At 43.4% G+C, this 20,970-nt stretch overlaps 1 protein-coding gene across 3 annotated transcripts in view; it reads left to right on the top strand.

The window, feature by feature from the left end:
• LOC144073475 (forkhead box protein O6-like) overlaps positions 1 to 20,970 on the top strand; it is a 54,459-nt gene that overhangs the window by 15,265 nt on the left and 18,224 nt on the right. The window contains exon 1 of one of the 3 annotated variants that reach the window (XM_077599322.1): positions 12,452 to 12,858. The exons of the other annotated variants lie outside the window; for them this stretch is intronic. Within the exon in view, the coding sequence (XP_077455448.1) occupies positions 12,796 to 12,858 (63 nt within the window). The 5' untranslated portion in view covers positions 12,452 to 12,795. Of the gene's footprint in view, positions 1 to 12,451; positions 12,859 to 20,970 lie in introns of those variants that run through there. 3 annotated transcript variants of the gene reach the window in all.

Genomic DNA, 20,970 nt, shown 5'->3' on the forward strand with positions numbered 1-20,970 from the left:
CAGGTGCATTTGGAATGCGTACCGCATGGATGCGTGGGAAAGGCGCTTGTCAGTTAAAGCGAAGCATCACCTTGTGTGTTTGTTGCCTCTTTTGTGGGGGCAGTTGCAGAGGGAGGGGATGTCTCCTTCCATAGGCGTGTATCCGCCGGCAGCGTGATTGGCCTGACAGCACGTCACCGCACAGAACGTTGAGAGCGTCGTTTTGCTCCTGACTTGTTTAATGGTGGGATTGGAGTGGAATTGGATGGATGACTTGGAGTGGGCGGAAGATAGCCTGAAGGTTTCAATAAGTTCATTAAGGCATCATATCATGTCAACAGAGTAAGAGTCGCCATTAATGTATATGTCAGCTACTGTATAGAAAGTGTAACAATGTGGAAAGACAATTTTTGACGATACTTTAGCTTCATGGATTCTCTAATCATTTTCCTTCCCAGCCCGTCTGTAATGCTCAAGCAGGGCTTTTCCCCATCAGTTGCGAGCCGAAGAGGATATTATGCAGCAAGTTGGCAATGGTTACAGAGCCACTCATACAGCCAATAAAGCAAATTGAGTTTTATTTTCTTTGTGCACTTTGAGGTGGGAATAATCATGTACACTAGCTTTTGATGGACATACTTGAGAATTAGAAATATACAGGCACATATTTGATGTATGAAACAAAGATGTTTTGCCGCCATCTGGCATTGTGTCTTGCGAGCTTTAGCTTTATACGACTAAAGATATATTATCTGTAGTAGCTTCATATTATTGTTCTGACCAATTAAATGAAATTGGGCAATTTCCTGTACCACTTGTAGATCTCAGACATTGATTGGGGGTCAGTGTGCACATATGCTGGCAAAATTGAAACAATGATGGCAGTTGATGATGGATTAATGGTCATGAATGATGCTTGACAAAATATTTTGGTTGTGTTTTGATGGTAATTGTAAATACAATGATTTCCTGACTGTTGAGGACAGATAGCAAAAATGAATAGAACTTTTTAACTTTTTTTGTTTGTGTGCACTAAGTAAAATTGCGATCGCTCCGTTATTCCTGGGCGGTAAAAAAAATAAATTCAGTCGATGCATCCTAGGAATGTGTACGCATCAATACTCTGAACCTGGTTTAATTTTTTCTTTATTGTCATCACGCAGGATGCAAGTAGGATGATAAGGGCATTGTTACGACTAAAAATGTTCAGACACCCTCCATTATCATAGTATGACCCATTAAAGTCTGGCCTAACATACAAAGCAACATAAAAACTCATTCGAGACTCAGTCAATGAAGTTAATGTACATGAACAAACGATAGTTTGAGGTTCGGATACGGTGGAGGTGTTCTTGCAATAATGTCATGTGGGTGTGGTGTTTATAGGCTCATGTATGCTTGCGTGTATTCATCTCTGCAGCCGTCACTCACTCCAAGATAAATTTCTCCCAGGCCAGACAAATTACAACCTCAAATGGTTCAACCTTAGAGGTTCCACTCGCTGTATATGTTTTTGTGGAGGTGCGTCTGCTATGGGATTCTTTATGTGCAGTCTTATGTCACTTGATGATTGGCTGGGAAGCCTGGAGAGACTGGAAACTATCCTAGACATCAGCTGATTCATATTTTATCATGCGTCTTGGCTCAAGGGAGCCAAGTAATTTGAGAGCGCGACACACACACACTCACTTGCAGAATGAGAGCATATGATGCATGTTGGACAGATTTATGTCGAGGGATTATGAGCACCTTACGTCTCCCTTCGGCGCGAGCCAGGTTGAATTCAGGCAGTATATTCGCTTTGAGTCGCGGGTCGGATGCCAAGATGCACGATGCCATCACCCCACCGCCCTCCCTCGCTGGAAGCCTTCAGGCAGTTCATTTCTCACTGAAAATGATTAATGTACATGCAAATTACCAAAGCATGGGCACGCATTCAAATACGGAAGACGGCAATCAGGGGGCGGCGGAATGAAAAACAATGTGAATTTGCCCACTTTGCAATTTCTTTCCATCATTTTTTCGCCTTGATTTCTCCTCTTTCGTCACTGAATCCATCCATCTCATCCATCCTAACCCCCCCCACTTCTGCCAGACCTCCTGTGCATTCTTTGTGTCTGGGTGTTTTTTGGTACAAAGGGCACGCCGAGTGAGGCGTCTTTCCAGAGACGCGGCACGGCCTCGGGATTGCGAGCTCGCAGACCGCCTTAAGCAGAACGCCTACTCTAATCTAAGAGGAAATCTCATATCTCACATTATCTCCGAGATAATAGGATAACAATGCCGGTTTCCCCTCCGCTCCTCTCCCTTGAGCGGCGGGGGCTTTTGGAGCAGAACACAAGGGGATGAGTGCGTCAAGTTCACAATTCGACAGGCTTGAACTCATTTAGATGTAGTTTTCAACTGAATAAAGCTTCATCGGTTTCAAGCATTTCCAAGCAAGCCTGTTAGCAATGCCTGTTTGAAATATAAATTGATCAGGTGCCGCCGTGAGTACGTATATTTCACGCATTTTCTGTTGTACTAAGGTTTTGATTTGCTCCAATTGACGTCAGTATGGCGGGGGCTCTCGTACTGAAGACTGTGCCTGATTAAAATTAGCACGCAAACACAGAAAAGTTGCAAATTGAACGTGGTTATTTCAAAACACAGAGCAGAGATATGACGGTTTCTTGTTTTATGATGAGTCATCATGATTCACTGCTGCGGACCTCCCCACCATACACATAAGAACAAAAACGCCAATGTCTGGTAGTTTTGCATGGGCCATCTGTCTCGGAGACTTGCTTTTATAATAACGTGGTAATCGGACTCAATCTTTACAAACCCTTCTTTTAAGAAGCACTGGAAATGGCCAAAACCTACTTTAATGTAGCCTTTTAAATAATTAGATGCACTTTCACGGATTTTTGTTGTAGTCTACTCATGGGGAAAAAAAACAACCAAATTTACATCCCTAAAAAAATAACTCCAAGGGCTGAATTATTCTATGAAATCCAGAAATGACCACAAAGTTAATTATTAAGCGTCATGCTTACAGCCACTATCAAATGGAAATTTTTCCAAGGATGAACATGCTTAAGGTACTCTGTTCTGGATTAAGAGAAACACTTGATCATGATAATACCTGCGCCTTTAATGTCATGTTTTGTTTAAATGTTTGTTATATGGGGTTAAAATTGGGCGCCAACTCTTCCGGGATCTTTCAGAGCGAGTGTGGCTAGATGTTTTGGGAAAAGCTGCAGTAGTGTGATGGTTTCCACTCTTTGCGCACACTTGCAAGAAACACAAACTGGAACCACCCATGGAGGAACACTGTGTACTTGGGAGGGGTGAAGACAGTCTCCTCTGGTGCCCGCTTTGCTGTCTGACTTGTTTTGGAAGATTTCTTTTTTTTTTCTTCGTTTTTTGGGGTGGAGTGGGTGCTAAAACCCTTTGGCAGCTGCAGCCGTGTGTTGCTGTGTGTAAAGTTTGATGTCACGGACGTTTGATGGCAGGGTCGACGGCTCCGAGTGTTACACCATGGCTTGGATGTTTCCAGGAAACGCGTTATGAAATTGGGGCACAGGGGAGGGGAACCGAGAGGGGGACAGTTGAGGGGTTTGTGAGTCACGCCAGTGCTGCTGGATGCACTTGGGGGGGGGGGGGCTTCCATTCATCACCACACACACACACACAGACCACATCTCAATAAAATGGGGATAAACATGGCCATGTCCCTGTTCCGATATCCTCCAGCTACTCCTCTGGTAAGCAAAAATAGGACACTGTTTGTCTGAGTGGCTTGCCGTGCCCCTCCAGCCCCTGCCACACATTCCAACAATTGGGTAAGGACTATTTTCGGGAGCTGTGGGATAGAACAACAAATTTCCTAAATGCCAGTGCAGGTGCAGCTCAGCGAAGTTGTCGTGAGAAGTAATTTTAGTCATCCAACAAAAAAGCTAGGCAAAGTCAAAAACACATTTATTTCCCATAGTTGGACAGAGCCACACTGAAACTTGTGAATGACCCCAATTTTTACTATCTTACTGAAATTCTCCTTATCCTTCAAGGCCTCTGTTAAAGAAGTGACAAATGAAAAGATAGGAAATCAACTTTTCTTTATTCACAAACGCCAAATAATTGCAATATTTGTTGACTTTAATACTCGTATTAAATGCCACTAAACTTCCATGGCTTTATAATTGTAATATTGCATGAATTCCACATCACTGCCAAAACACAGCCATTCATATTCCAGCTCAGATGGTCAATGGCAACAAGCAGAGTCCAGCTTTATGTTATTCATCTGGCAAAAAAGATTTTTTTTCAAACAAAAGAAATAAAAGGCTAGTCTTCCAATAACCTCCACTGAGTGCTAAAAAAAGGAAAACACCTAAGTGGCTCTTTTAAAACATTGATTGGGCAGAATTCAATATCAAGCACATTTTTTTCCAAATACAAAAAAAAACATTCAAGTCAAGTACTTCTTCATAAACGCAGAAAAGGCCACCGTCCCCTTTCACTTGAATTCCGCCTTAGATGAAAATGTGTCAAGCCCCACTAAAGTGAGTCAACATATGTGTGTGTGCATCCGCGCCAGTGTGCACGCATTGTTTTGGGTGTTTCGGAGTTTTATGCATGCATTTCTGCGCTGTCTCTCCGTGTGAGTGTATGTGGGTGTGTTAGGGGGACGGGGGTGGTGCGGCGGGGGTCTGGGGTGGGTTTGATGGGCTCAGCGGGAGCCCGGGTCCCGGGGGAGCAGCTCTCGTTAATAATTCAGACGAGGCTCATTATCAAGGCAGCGCAGATTTCTCCCTGATTCCACCTTAATTGCGGGCAGGCTGCTGCACTCAGGCAGGCGGTAGTCACGCTGCCTCTTCTTCTTCCTCCACCACCACAGGGCCCGTTTTGCCCCACTCGGGTCTGCCTCATGTACGAGACGAACGCGATCCTACCGTCTTGGGCCCCCAGGCAAGCCTATGCTTCTTATTAGCGTACCTCGTCATAGCTGTAATGTAGTAGGAACGCACTGTTTTTTTTATTACTTATATATTTTTCATGAGCGCCTTCTGACTTCTTTTGTTGGCCAACAAGGTTTTGCATAGCTTTTTCCTCAAGTCCTGTAGTAAACAGAGCTCGGTTAGCACTTTGTAGGGCATTTTTATTGGCCCCTTCAATACATGATCAACACACTTTGAAAACAGTTTGTTGAATGTTAGGTGAACACTCAAGCTGCTGTTGACCACCGCTCACACCCAGGCACTCACATATAGACTCTTCCATGTCACACACACCAATTTTTAAATCATGTACTGCTGGTACTCGGACGTTTCGTCGAAAGACGTTTGGTCCCCTGACGTTTGGTCCCTGGACGTTTGGTCGCCGGGTTGTTACTGTTGAAACCAGCTCTCAAAATTATAATAATGAGAGAGAGTGAGTTTAATATCTAAATATCAAAATATCAACAGTAAACTCTCTGTCATAATTTGACAGCGAGCGAACCCGGCGACCAAAAGTCTGTTCTACCATATGTCCGTTCTACCAAACGTCCGTTCTACCAAACGTCCGGTCGACCAAACGTCCGGTCGACCAAACGTCCGGTCGACCAAACGTCCGGTCGACCAAACGTCCGGTCGACCAAACGTCCGGGGACCAAACGTCTTTCGACGAAACTTCCAGTTACGTGTACGGCTACTGACAGTGACAGACACCAAATCCAGGCAGAGAGTGAGTTCATTTATGAGAGAATGTTAAAGCTTCTAGAAGTGTAGAAAGGTTGTTGATGTATTTCCTTAGTTTAGTTTTTTTGTAAGTGGTAATGCAGCAAACGTCTCCCAATACAAGTCATAACATACACCAGTGGAGTTAACAAAATAGTTTTTTTCCAAGTTATAGCAAGCATGAATTGAGTAAAGTTATTCATAGTTGGATTTTAGTGTTTATTGTAATGCAAATAACTAATGACAGTTCATTAAAAGTCCTTGTCTCAGCAAAATGAACCACGACCACCCGGCTCATTCCCTAAACGTCTCATCAGCCCTCAGACATCAAAAGGATAACCAAAGAGCGCACTGGCACATTCCTGGTTGAAATGTTTCCACAGGCAACAATAAAACCACAGTTAATTTACCAATATGATTAATTAGAGACAGAAATGACAAAAAAATGGGCTTCGAGAATCAATGTGATTACATCCCTAAAATAAACCTACCAAATCTCATACTTTAGATTTAATCTATAAATAATCAGCCTTTAAAAAAAAAATCTGGCTCTGGGGATGGATGCGTCTAAATCACTGAGAATTTACCTACAAAATGTCCACTCTTATCTTTGAATAATGGAGTAACAATAATAGTTAGTGTCCTCATCAAGAAGAATAAACATTAAACACTAAACAACAAGAGCAGAGTGAGTATGAACTTGAGACCTCCCTTCGGGCGCTATGAAAAACATTTGCCGGGCTTCGTCTATGCTTCTTTGTCCATTGAAAAAGAGCCAAGCTAAATTCAATCAACCTCTTTATTTAAATTTAAATGGAAAGTTTAATGGAAGCACATTTGCGTCTTTTGTTGTGTAATGCTGCTAAAACACAACCCTTAAACCTTGCCAATTTACACTTTATAAAGGTTAATATCGCTAGTGCAGTTAATGAATAATCAATTGGAAAAAGTATTTTATCTTCAGCGAGTTATGGATTGGGCTATTTGTGATTGACGCATCATTTTGTGGGTGCAGCCAATCCATTTGAAGCATAGGTCATGTGATTCCTGATGATGCATACTACGTAAGCCCTAATGTGTTTTCTTTTGCTTACATGCTTCATGAAATATTATAACGGCCAGTTTATCCTTGAAATAGCCCGTTGCGCATTATCATACTGATGACACTATTCAGTATGTACAGCCGTGATTGATGTCGTCCTACAATAATACTCCACTTGAAGCCTATCTATAGGATTATGAAATGTGTCTTGTCTTCATAATTTACTCTGACTGATGGAGCTAGCCCCCCCACCCCCTGTGGAGAGAGAGCCATAATGGGCCTGATCTTGTCATACATGTGTATGAATATTTCAATGTAACAAGATGGCAGGAGCGTTAGATAAACAACACAGATGCGTCCTCGCCGCGAGATGAAGTGCACCCCGAGCCGGATTTTCTCCCGGACACAAAACGGTCCTGTCACAAATCACGGTGCCCATTTCCTGATTCACTTTCCCACCCCCCACCGCACCTCCATCCCTCTTCTCTTTATGCACGGGATGGATGGATTGCAGCCCGCACGTGTGTTTTCGCGCCGTGTTGTCGCGCCCGTCCCCGAGAAAGGCGATGATGCATGCCGAGCTAAACGCCGCCCGTCTTCGGACCTTTCCTCCGTGTGCTGGCTGTCCATCAAGCTCCTGTCAGAAGTGCAAAGGGGTTGCGGTCAGGCATATGAGGGGGGCGGGGGGCCTATGCCCGGCGTGTCCATCAGTTTACCTGATCTCGGGAGTGATGGAAGGAGGGGACGTGTTGGGGAGGGAGAAGCGGCATCACAAAGGGAAATGTGGTTAGCCGTGACTGATTGCAGCAGGTTGATAGAAAAAGGAGGAGCGGCAAGAGTTATGTGCAGAAGAGATGCTTGTTATGCTAATGGATGGCGGCTGAGGAAGGCAGCCGAGGCTGATGGATGGAGCCGAGGTCACCTCAGGGTAGCGGCTGCCTAGCGCCCCACTGAGAGCACTAATGTCAGCTTTACCTGAGCCGAAAAGAGGAAGCCGACCTTGGAAAGAAATCACTTTGCGAGTGTTGCTTTTAAGTACAGCGGTACACTTAAATACGGCGCGCAGTGGTGGTTTTCTCCTATCAAAAATTGACGCATACCGAATTATACTAGCCAAACTGTAGCGCTGCGTTGGATGTTGTTTTCGTTAAGTGTGGCTTTCCTCCTCTGTTTTGCTTACGTTTTCTATATTTTCGCGCAGAAACGGCTCACGAGTGGTCGCCAACCTTAGACCGTCGTAGATAGTTAGGAAGAAGTAATTGTCGAGATTTTTTCACTTCACTGTACTTTAGTATTCTGCAGTTTTGACCTTGCGAAAGTGGTTCGTTTTTCTTGCTGCCCTCTGCACCCTTAAGTAATTTTGAATTGCGGAAAAAAAATAACAGGCCCTTATTTACCTTCTATTTTATGTTGCTCGAAGCAGCAGTAATATACTCCATAGTCTCCACTTTACTGCCGTGGACGGTTTTGTTTGCCACCCACAGTTTTTCCTCAGTTAATATAGTCAATTATAGTATAGTCAATTTGGACTGGGAGGGGCTGACAACCATCCAAAGATTGCTGCCAGTCTAAATGAATTTGTCTTCTTCAGCCGTCAATGGCTGTGCTTGATTATATTATTATCTTCTGTCTCATCCATTGTGAGTAGATCTTGAACTTATAGTCATAGGTGTCTGTCTGTGATGACATTTGGGATCTTTATGGCTATAAGTACTCATTTTGACTTGACATGAACATAACTAGCTTGGAGCTGGATTGGTTTTCACCATTTCCTGCAGTAGTATTTACAAATGAAAGAGTCTCCTTCATTTCCATGCATTGAGCAGCTCATGTAATCTAGTTAAAGGTGGATTGCTATGTTTGTGTGTATGCATTTTACCTTAAAAGTTGACTTTTTCAGGCCTTCACAGCCAATCTGGGGGAGGATTTGGCCCAGGATGATGGGTTACTAGGTGCATGGGAGCGCAGCTGAGACACAGGAGGAGAGGGGAGGTTACGATCAAGGAAGGAGTGGACAGAGCGCTGGGGCAAATGCTTCCCAATTGGATTTGTATAACATTGGCGTTAATCTGGGTCAGGACCGGGACCCGTGTTTAGTATGCTGACCGTGTGGGGTCTGCGCGCCGAGGCTGCTCGTCGCCTTGAATGAACCCAGCTCGTCTGGCTTGCTGTGCCTGTCGCCGCTTGCTTTTTCCCCCCACCTAGCCCCAAAACCTCCCTTTTTTTAACTCTCTCTGCCCCACAACCCTTTTCTATCCACTTTCTGTCTTGGCCTTTTCTCATTTCTTTTTACACCTCCTACCCAGAAGCATTGGTTTTCTCAACCGATCCCTTTCTCCTCTTTGCCGCTGTCAGTCACCGCTGGGCCTTCGCTTCCTCCTCTCCTATCCTCACTTGCACTCCTCCTCACCAAGTAGCCTTTTTATCGCTCATTTCCCTAGTTCCTCGCTCATTTCTCCTGCTGCTTTCATGTAAGTTTGAAATCCCCTTTTCATCTGTGGCACTTTCTCTTGCCAGCTCTCTCTCTCGCTTTCTTTCTCTTTCTCTTTCTCCAACCCGCCTTTACACACACACACGAACACAGACAAGCTCATTCACTCATTCTTGTCCCATCTTCCAAACTAAAGTGATAAATGCCCAGCTTTCTTTTGTGTAAATGTCACTATGGGAATTGTCTCCTCCACTCATTGATTGACTGTGGAGCAGCAGGGCGACCGCACATGCCCGCTGCCAAATGAGAAGAAGAAAAAAAAGGAAAGCAAAGCAAGCAAATGTTCTCTTGTCAGATGTACAGCGGGGTCACCAGGGTCCACATCTGGCCCTCACAGGTTTCGTATCAATTTGAAGCATTTGCGGCTCATGAGTTCATAAAAGATTTCAATAAAGGGGAGCAGAGGGCTTCACATGCGGGATCAATCACAAGTGAGTCCTTGTTGTTATTAAAATGAAGAATGACGCAAAAGTCTGTTTTTAGAAAATGCTAGTGCACAGTGTAAGCTCTAAACTCTTTTTTGGGGGGGGGAAAGGGGAGGGGGTAACGCTTGACTTGTAAGTTCGCCCTATTTTAAAATATTTTCCTATTAAAAAGAAGGAAGTCATTTGTGCACACTCAAAATGTCAATTTCATAAAACCTTTGTTGCCTCTACAGGCAACAAAGGATAACATCTGTGGGGAAAGAAACAACTAAATAAATACACATAAATGACTTATTGAAAGCTCTTGCAGAATTATTCACGTTGTTTAAGTTTTTACAGAGTGACTATTTAGTTTTTTCCTTCAAAAATGAACTTTTGACCCCAGAAAGACATGATGTCCCCATTTGTCAACGCCATGTCTCTAGTATTGTTATATTATTTATGGTTTAATTCATCACTATGAAGCTACGATTTCTGAATGGTAGTTCAAATAAAAAGACGATTCTCACGTTAAAGAGGATGATTAAGAAGTCTCAATCATTAGTTGTTCCTTTTGAACTTTTTCTCGTTGTGTCTGCAGTTTGCATGTTCTGGTTGGCTCTTAAGCTAAAGAGAAACAGCGAGAAGAGCACGTGAAGAATCAATTTAGTGCTTTTGTGCCTCTGAAACGTTTTCATGTGTCCTTCTGTGTGACATCAAAAGCTGGAGTAAGAGTCTCTCCTTCTGTGTTCTCATTTTGCATCCATGCATATGATTGTCCTATTGTCCTATTCAAACAAGGCAAAACATTAAGCAACTCTGGCTCTCCTTGCCCACATGCAAGTGCATTTCACCACCTTTATTGAAATCCCCAAGGCCACTTGTGGCTTCGAACTCAAATTTTGCCTCCAATGCAAAGCAACAACAACAACAAAAAATCAGTGACAGCAATTGACTCGAAAATGGCCGTCAAGAGTGTTAATTGCAATTTGTTCAACTTAACTAGCGGGAGATAAAAACAAAGACTGCAGCTGGTGTAAATGTTGCTGTGTGTAAGTAAGTAGGGGTTAATAATGCTCAGTCATTTTCTTAATGTCTCATTCAGCCTGCCTTAGGCGCCTGAGCTTGATAAAGGTCAAGACTACTGGTGGTTACATGTCGTCTCTTCTTATTTCATTCTGCTCCGAGCACAGCGGGAGGGGCGGGCAAACTGCCGGCCACCAGCCTGATCTGCGAGTCTCGTTCTCAAAGCCTTCTCAAAGGAGATTTAACAGGGAGAGTGGAGGGTGGAGGGTGGAGGGTGGAGGGCGGAGGGCGGTGGGGTGACTGTTATGGTTCTGTCAATGAGAAGGAGATGAAAATATGAACCTGATGGACGAGGACGAAGAAGAGTTAGAGAGTGGAGACACGGAGCTTCCGAGCCAGACTTGGCTGCACTTCAGCTACATTTTGCACACTTCAGTTCAAGTGTGCGTCCATTAGTGCACTCCCGTTGCACTCAGAAAGCTCATGCACTTTGGGATGCATCGCGCACTCACACACCGTACACTCTCTCACACGCATTCACATTTGAGCGCATTCCTCGTATACTCTTCATACATTCAAATCCCAACGGAGCGTTAGCTTACAGTAGAACTGCCCTCGCACACATTTACCCAAAAAGCTGCCCTGACCTCTGCCATCTCGCCCACTCGTGCTCTTTCGCACCGCTCTCTCTCTCTATCCACCAGATTGCCTCCCATCAAAATAAATAATTAAATGTGTGCAATTACAGCTTCTGAAAAAAGATCCCTCAATTAGTGCCAAATGGGTAAATGGTGCGGGGGCAGGGGCGGGTTTGTGTAAGTTCGTTGATGTGTGTGTATGTGAGAGTGTATTTCAGGAGCAGCCGCACAATGTATTACATAAGGCAAATCATGGAAGGTTTTTACCCCACGTGTGCAGTAGTAATTGAACCCCTGGTCCTCCTCCCCGTGACCCCCCTTTGCCTCTTATAGCTGCAATCAACTAGGTAGGGTATTCCTTAAATCCTCAAAAGTGATCCACGGATCTAGATGAGTGGCAGGGAGATGCAATGGGGGGCGCCGCCAAGAAATGGAGGGGGTCAGGCTTGTCTGTGGGTGTCTCTTTGTGTGTGAGAGCGCGCTTGTCTAGATGGAGGTGGCAGTGCGTCTGGAATAGTGATTAGGAAGAGGTGGTAACAGAACAAGGGCAAGTTTGTGCGCGAGTTTGTGTGTGACCGTGAGGCTCTCACTGACCTTGTTCTACACTTGTGTTTTGCGCACACTGTAAATAGGGTCCATCACTTGGAATTACTCCCCAAATTATTTTTGCATAAATATATGATGCATCTTTGTGTACAGAACAGTCAAATGAAGGTTAGTGGAGAGAATGTGGATGCACTTGATGAGGTAATTGTTGTTAATGTTTCAAATTGTTGACACCTATTTTTACTTGTCTTTTAAGCCCTTTGTGGCAAGTCACAATGTGGCAGATTCTAATTAATAGAGAGATGGCAACGCCTGGAGGTGGAAATATGAACAATGAGTCATGTCTCATTCATATATACATATATGTTTTTATCAGTTAAGAGTCAATTTGTCCACCAATCCCTTAAAAATTTAAACCCGTTCTTCCCCTGGCCATTTTAAACTCCCCAAGTAAATTTGACAACCATGCTAGTCATCGTCTCTGAATGAAGTCTTTGGTTTTGATTAGAGCAATAGTCACTACGGAGTTCGTACCGACACATAAAACGTTTAGCGATGAAAGGGTGAACTGCGATGTAGTCAACAGTCAACATGTTGAAGATTGTCTTCACTTTCTGAGACTACAACTCGACTGAATCCTTTTCAGCAGGCTTGGGCCAAACTGTGTAGTAGTCTTACACTCTCTCGTGTCCCTGCTACTACAAATAATCAATGATCTATTTGAGGAATTAATTCCTTTGAGCTGTCTGTGTCCTCTTACACTCACTCGCTCACACATTCTCTGCTTGTCTGACTCCCAAAACGTTAATCTTCCAGCGTCTCTGGTGTGTGGCCAGATTCTACCGCCGTGACATCGCACGCTGTAATGCTAAACGCCGCAATCTGCCAGGTGCCAGACATACAATATATCGCTTTTAAAAGAGTTTGTGTAGCATAGCAGTAAATGCTATGATAGCAAAGCAAGCAGATGAGAGCTGTGAACCTCGAAACTTGGCGAGCCACGGGAGGATTTACCACTTGTGCTAACACGGTTAGTTGTGTAGACACCATTGTGTTTGGCAAATGTCAGCGATGTTGATTCTGGTACTCAGCGCACAGTATCACGGTACAGGTCGCCAACCTGGGGAGGTGTAGTCAGTGACTGAAGGCTATGAATGGAGGAAGTGGATTCCGAACAGACGGACCGAGCCCAAGTTAATTAATATGTGAACATTTGATTTGGTGTATTAGCAAATATTGGCACACTGAATCAAGTGTTGTGAACTTCCAATCTTAGATATTGACAAGATTTCACATTTGTTTACTTCAGCGTCTGTCCATAATTGAGCTGAGCAATGGCTATCCTTTGAGGAAGTAGTGAACAGCAAAGGGGTGTGTTTAAGGATGGAAAGAACAAATCAGATAATCCTAATCCAAGTATAACAAATGATTAAAAATTAAGTGAAGATAATGAAATGTGTACAATACTTGGCTAAAAGTACAATTTTAGTCAGATGTATTAATGTTTTAGTGTCTTTGATTCATCAGCTTTCTCAGGAATCTGAGGCTCATTGTACAGTTGCTCATTTTATTCTCAAATGGATGCATGAACAGACTTAAATATTCTCTTCAAAATCGATGTGATGCACACAAGTGGTCTCAAGTGATGCTACACTACAATTATATGCTATGTAATGCGTGTTTTTAAGCAATTGCTTTTTTTTCTAATGGGTTTATATAGTAGTTTAATGATTCTCTTGTAAAGCCCCTGCAGGTGAAAAGGGAGGGTTGTGGTGGTCGGTTAAATTTTTAGTTCTTCATTAAATGCCGAGAGATCTATAAAACACAGACAACAGGCACACTCGTGAGGGAGCTGCCCTCACTGACAGATGACATCTAGACCCCCACATAGCATCCCACCAGAGCCCCCTTCTTAAGACATGCATGCACACTGACACTACAATATGTACAATACTTGTTTTTTTGTGTTCTAGAAGTTACAATGCCTTTAAACATTGTCTTAATAGATTAAGATCCATGCTGATTGTGATGATAGACATCCATTCATGTGGCTCTTTTCATCCATCTGCTGTGAATTTGTGTGTCACTAGTAAACATCAAATCCATTAGAACTGGGAGGGCTGACAGCGAATAAACAGTCATTCATTCACTGTTTGTCCACCCAATTCAAATGGATTGGATGTCTATCACCACCAATGACAGCCAGTGAGTTAAATGTCTTTAAATCAAGTGGAATGGACTAAATAATTTAGTATGTTCTGTTTATGTTGTGGACTTTCACCAATTACTGGTGGGCATCTTCCCTGATAAACTTTAGTATAGTGAACATAATCCATACATTTTGCAAAAACCAACCGCTTACAACACATTTGCTTGATAGATATGAAATGTATTTTAAATGGGAGGGCTGGAATTGGAAATGCTCAACTCATTAATGGCCCTCTTCAGTTGGAATTGACTGGTGGGCTATCATAGTAAGAGACAACCAATGAGTTAACATGGATTGGACACCTATCACTCAGATGGCGTAGCAGCCTCTTCTCCCAACAGCCCCCAAGTTCACAGCTGCAAACCCCTTGTTTTTATCTCCTTTTCACTTTCTTTCTTTGTGTCATGACCTGGCTTACCACCACTTCTGTCCGCGTGGTGTACATCTGTGAACATGTGTCGCACAGTTGTTCCACCTGGTCGCGGTTAAGAGCAGGTCACGTCGTGGAGAGGCTAAATTTAAGGTGGGATGTGGAGCGAACCAAAAAATGCGCTCAGCAGGCCGAGATGGAAGGCGGGGAGGGACAGAGACCTGCAACGTACCCCTTCCTTAAGTAAGAGCATGTCTTCAGAGACGGAGCCAGGACAGACGTGATCGCCCGGCCATGCAGACGAGGGGAGGCGGGACGGAGGCCCGGGCCCGGCCGGGGTCTCGACGGAGTGGCCGATTGCGTGACTGAGAGGAAAAGTGCAGTGCCGTGTGCGTAATGCTCTCAAGACGGGATATTAAGACGCGGCGGCCGCGTCGCACAGCCGCTCACCCCCGTTTCTCCCCCCTGTCTCCACTCTGCCGTCCTCTCTCCCTCCCTCCGTCTCCACTAATGATCCCCGCGTCCTGCCACACTGCTGGGCTGACTGATGCCCACTGACAGTCGCACTCAGGCGGAAACTGCTGCTGCTGCAACCTACCCCCCGACCGCACCGCCACGCTTCTCCTTCCCTTCCTCCCGTCCAGGAGAACAGTGAGACACACACACACACACACATGCCCGAGATGCAAAGGTGAAGCACCTTTCCACATACATGTATCAGCTCATGCAAAGATGCTGACAGATGTGTGTCGCCATGTCTGTCACTTGGCACACAGGCCGTACACCTCAGCGCCACCCCCAACCCTGTCAGGCACCTTCACTATAAATACTCACATCTTGTCAGTGAATTTCCACGTGACCGACAGACGGACAATCAAGGTACATCAAGGTGATTTGGCAAGCTCACAGAGGGTCTTGAAAGCATGATGCTGCATAAACGTGGCACCGCATTTACCGTAACTTTTGAGACTAAAAGCTGCTACTCTTTGGCCCCACTTTGAACTCTGCGCCTGATAGTCCAATGTGACTTTTATGTGGAGTTTTACAAGCTTATGAGCTAGCTGCATGTCTTTTTCTTTTACATGCCTTATGATACAATATGAACACTGGTGGGTTATAGTACAGTGTCTCGTATTGATGGACAGATACCATTTTTCTTGTATAATTTGTAGGTAAGGCTTATAGTCTAAAGATTACGGTAATACAAGTGAACCTTCTATGTAGCTCACACGTACGCTGTTGGTAAAAATACTTGCAGTCTGTTTGGCAAAATCCCCACATTTTTGAGATAACTATTTCTGCAGAAACAGAAACCTATGACTTTTACTCTTAGCACTGCAAATATGTATCTTGCACTTTGATACTTTCACTAAAACACCGTAGTGTTGCTAACCACTTGAGTCACTTTTTTACCTCACTTCATATTTATTGTGTATATATCTTTTGATGACTACTTATTTATGTATGGACTTCATCGTGAAGCTTTAAATCTCATTATACATGTATAATGGCAATAATGGCATTCAATTCAATTGAGTTACAAAACACCACATTGCTCAAGTTGGTATAATTCCATACATCACATTGCTGTTCCATCTTCGCAACACCACTTCACAAAAATAGTTCTTCACGCCGCCAGCATTCCACATCAAAGTTTGAGTTCAGGCCGACCCACTGACCACAAAAATCCTTTAATACTCTACAAAAGTTAACGATTGTGGTTATGCAATCTTCTCAAACTCTTTCTCAAAGAACTGTGTGTTTGCAATATATTAAAGGATGAGCTGACTCAGCAGTTTTGATGCACAGAAATGAATCTGTACGCCCTTACCTTTGTGGCTAAATAGTTCTCCCTGAACTCAAGCATTGAGGTTAATGATTGCTGAAAAGAAAATTAAATTTGCCATGGTAGCCGCATAGCAAATAAAAAATACATACACAAACACATCTGTACTACATTGTTCATGTAAATGAACACATGCATTACTGTGCATATTTTATTGTTTCATGATCTATCATTTGTGGCTGAGTGTCTGGTATGAGCCTTGTCTAGACAAAACCCTTAAATATCCAAAACAATGTGAATGTGTATATATGTATATATATATGTGTGTATATATATATGTGTGTATATATAAATATATATATATATATATATATATATATATATATATATATATATATATATTCCTCTTTAAATTGCACTTTCATTTGACATAAACAGCAACACTGATGGTTTTGTTCGTTATTCCTCCCTCAATAAACGCCAGTTTGAGTAACAGCCCAGGACGCTGTTAATGTAAATATGATATTCACAATATGTCACTGGCCTCCATATGAATCCATTACCACTCTGGCACTCCACGTCTGAATCCCTTCTCGCGCCCACTCCCACACAGTGCGTCACTTTCCATCTTCCCGCCTAATCCAACCGATGCCAGTCGAGGCCCTGACAGTGTAGGAGAGGTTAGGAAATAGGTCAGAGGATCGTAGTCCTCTAATTAGATGCAGTTTGTTGCATATGTGTGTGTTGTATGTCTGCATATGCGTGGCTGCTCTTAATCCCCAGGTGGCCTCTATGGTAACGTCCTGGGAAGACGCATTAACCCGCATTTTTCTGTGCGTGACGTCAGCGAGCACATGACCTCCATATGTAAATGAGCGCACATGTGTGCTCTCATGCTGATGGCACATTGATAAAACGCCTCCCCAAAATGTCTGCCTTATCCTCTATTTATTTTCCTTGCTCAGGGGCGCCCAACCACCCAAATTTATATGTAAATCGGAGTGAGATGGACCAAATAAACCCACACAGACTGGTATTAATTGAAAGGTAAGCAGGCAAGAATTGTGAAGTCTACTTGTTAAGATTTGTTCAAGTCAAGCTAGCTTAAAGTCCAAGATCAATTGAATCTTTTCAATGAAGCCCGATTGCAATGAAGTCATGTGACTCGAGTCCATAACCTCAATTTATGAGAACAGTGAACTTTTTACGATTTCAGTCATACTCCGATGTTTGCATGTGATGTGGGGCTTTTGGAGTCTAGCAACAAAATATTTACAAAATAATAAACAAGGACGTAAAAATGGAACAAGGACACTTTTGTTTGCAACAATTCTAAACTCAATTTGGGTATCAAACTAGTCGGTCATCTTCCTTTTTTCCTCGAGTTGGGGCCATGCAGGGGCTGCGTGAGAACAAAACTCCATAGTTGGTCATCTTCCTTTTTTTTCTCGAGTTGGGGCGCGAGGACATACTTAGCAGCTCGTGCAGTTTTAATGTTGTGTCGTGTATTCGATTAATTTGGGATGAGAACATGAAAAGTCTGTTCCAGTCCTTTTGTGACGTTTTGTCCTTGGGGAGAACTCGACAGGCTGAGGCAGAGGACTAAAATTTGTATGCGATTGGAGGGGATGTGTTTGCATTGGTGTAGCCATGTCTTAGAAATGGTGCAGAATGTTCACAGGTTTTTAGAGTGGAAATCCTTTTTTTAAGACAATGCTGAAATGCCAGCGTTGGGATTTAAACCCTGGATCTCTGATTGCAAGGCTTCTTTGCTAAATAGCAGGTTTATCGTGTTGCTGTTTTATGTATCGCTCGATGCCTTAATTGTCATCTCAGGTCGAATAAACGTGACATTTAAATATTTAGTGACTGTCTTGTAATTCAACTTTAATAATTACTAACATGTTGATTTTTAATTGTCATTTTCATGGCCATGGTCCATGTGAATAGGTAGTATACATGAAATCTAAGAAAATGAGAAAATTAGGCTTATCTCGAATAAAGATGTTCAGTACTTTTTTGTAATTCTTACAAATAGGGATTTTGTTCATATTCTATTATACCAACTGTCAGACTGTAATAACATATTTTCCAATTGACTATCTTAACTTTAAATGTATCAAAAACAATGTTCCCAAAACTAATTTCCAACAGTTTCTCTTGCAAGTAAACTTAACAAAAAACTGAAGTTGTCTTCCACTCCGAACTCAGACTAAACTTGACCAAATGTACTTTTTTCACACCCAATTTCCCTATTTCCCAACCCACTAATTGACATAACTACATTATTATAGATAAAAAAAAGTGTAAGTTCTAGGGCAAAACTAATTTGCAAATGAGTAAAGCCTTATTATTGTTGTGACTTGGCGCTTCTACTATAGTTTGCACGAATGTCTGCGTTAGTCGGTGTATAGAGAAGGGTTAGTCTTAATTAGTTTTTCAGAAGGCTCTTAAAAGGTCACGGCATGCCTCCGCAGCCCCATACACAAGCAGCACCCCCGCCTAAATTTCACTTTCCACAACCCCCACCTTTTCTTCCGTACGCCCCCCCTCCTCTCCGTTGCAAGCCATCCCGTCATCAGCCACCCATCTGTGCGCATTAGCCATTCATGAACACACTCATTAGGGTGGGAGTTTGAAGCGATTGTGTTCGCTCGTCGGCGGCTGGAGCGTGGCGATTAATATTTCAGCGTCTCCCGTCGAGGAGCTGAGAGCTGAGTTTGGCCCTCCAAGGCGGGAGAATGGAGGGGGGGTACACAACAGCAAAGGAAAAGCCTCCCCCCTCGTGCCTCACCCAATTCCCCCCCATACGTATACACTGCCGCCTTTTAGATAGTCTCAGCTACTTAGCGTATTTCCCCCTTATTTCCATTTATTGCATCCACAGTTCATCCATCCCACCCCCCTCACAATAAACACACACACAATAAGACCCTAACTCAAACTGACTTAATTGGGCGCTTTTTTGTTTCATGGAGCTCAGCGGGGAGGGGGTACTTGTGCATTTCCTTACAACATCCCCCTCGCTACTCCCCAGTATCCTCATTCCTCTCAGATGAGAGGCGCCTCCCTGGATCTCATCGTCCTCATGCCAGCTTCAAACGAGGGGAAAACGGGCAAAGCGAGGTGGGGGGGGGGGCAAGGGGTCTGCTGGGTATCAAACGATGTCAGGCTACGGCTACACTACACACTACGACCACAAGGACAACTTTATAAAGCTCGAAAACCTATGTGAACAGTTTGATAAAAAGTAAAGAGTTCCTTTGTTCACATTACTGAAAATAAAAACACCTTGCAAGTTAGCGTGTCACATTTATCTCTGGCATACCTACGCCAAGGGCAAACGGTTTTTCTTTCGGGTACAATGCAGTCATGGACCCATGTGCACTCATTTGCTATTGCAAAAGAGCAAATCGTAAGAGTGATTGCCAACCAGTATGGCAACATTTTTACTTAAATGGGCAATATGTAAGACTGTTCACACAAGCCGGTTCATTAAATACTGTCAATTTTACCGTGCCGTTAGTGAAATGGTACCTAAAGTTATGAGGTTGACGGCTGACCTGTCCAGAGTGTTCCTTCACTTCTTAGGTTAGGTTAGAACTTTATTTCATCCCGTATTCACGAAATTTCTTGGTTGCAGTAGCAAGACATACACAAGACACACAAGACATTGTAAACCTAGGTAAAAAACTGGAGCCCCACACAGGAAGTCCACAAGGTGGGGACCTTCTGCAGACTGAAACTGAGACTTCTTGGCCAAATTTAGCTGGAATGATGGTCATCTAATTCTTAATCCTAAAACATTCATTCATTGAACCGCTTTATTCTCATTAGGGTCGTGGGGGGTGCTGGAGCCTATCCCAGCTGACTCCGGGCCAGAAGCGGGGGACACCCTGAATCAGTGGCCACCCGATCGCAGGGCACAAGGAGACGGACAACCATGCACACTCACACCCATACCTAGGGGCAATTTATAGTGTCCAATCAGCACACTATGCATGTTTTTGGAATGTGGGAGGAAACCGGAGTACCCGGAGGAAACCCACGCAGGCCCGGGGAGTATATCCAAACTCCACACAGGTGGACCGACCTAGATTTGAACCCAGGACTCCAGAGCTGTGAGGCCGAAGCGCTAACCACTCGCCCCACTGGGCCGCACTCATTCTAAGACAAGTAGAAAAAAAAAATGCATAGTACATGGGATGTTCTCGCATCCAAACAATTAGATGAATAGTGCCGTAAAATATCCTTGTTTTAAATGTTTTCAGCAACATGATTATTTATTTATATATATATTCATGTATTTATTTATTAACTTACTTATTACCTATCTATTTATGTCTAAAATGCCTTTCCTATTTCTGCATCCTCACCCTCTTGCTACTGTGACAACGAAATTTCCCGAATACGGGATGAATAAAGTTAAAGTTAATATGTCATCTGATGTTATCTGATAATTCTGACAAATAATCACATGATAAAATTTGCCTAAAGCAAAACCAGAATTAAGCTTTAGCCGGAATTCCCCACTTGTTCCTTTTTTTCTGTGTAGCGGATGTGAGGCTCACGAGAATTTAGCAACAATGACTTGTTAGTAACTTTTTAAAAAATATAAATAACTCAAATCTTATCTAATCTGCGTAAAATTGGTTTAGTAAACAAAAAGCCAAACACTAGCAGTGGATAAAAATAGAGAGCGAGAATGATCGATTGTGGCTTATCGGATCATCCCCTGAGGCTCGCGTGGGCCCCGAGTTGATTAAAGGACTCGTCG

Source organism: Stigmatopora argus, chromosome 4, assembly GCF_051989625.1.
Source record: "Stigmatopora argus isolate UIUO_Sarg chromosome 4, RoL_Sarg_1.0, whole genome shotgun sequence".
Classification (NCBI taxonomy): domain Eukaryota; kingdom Metazoa; phylum Chordata; class Actinopteri; order Syngnathiformes; family Syngnathidae; genus Stigmatopora; species Stigmatopora argus.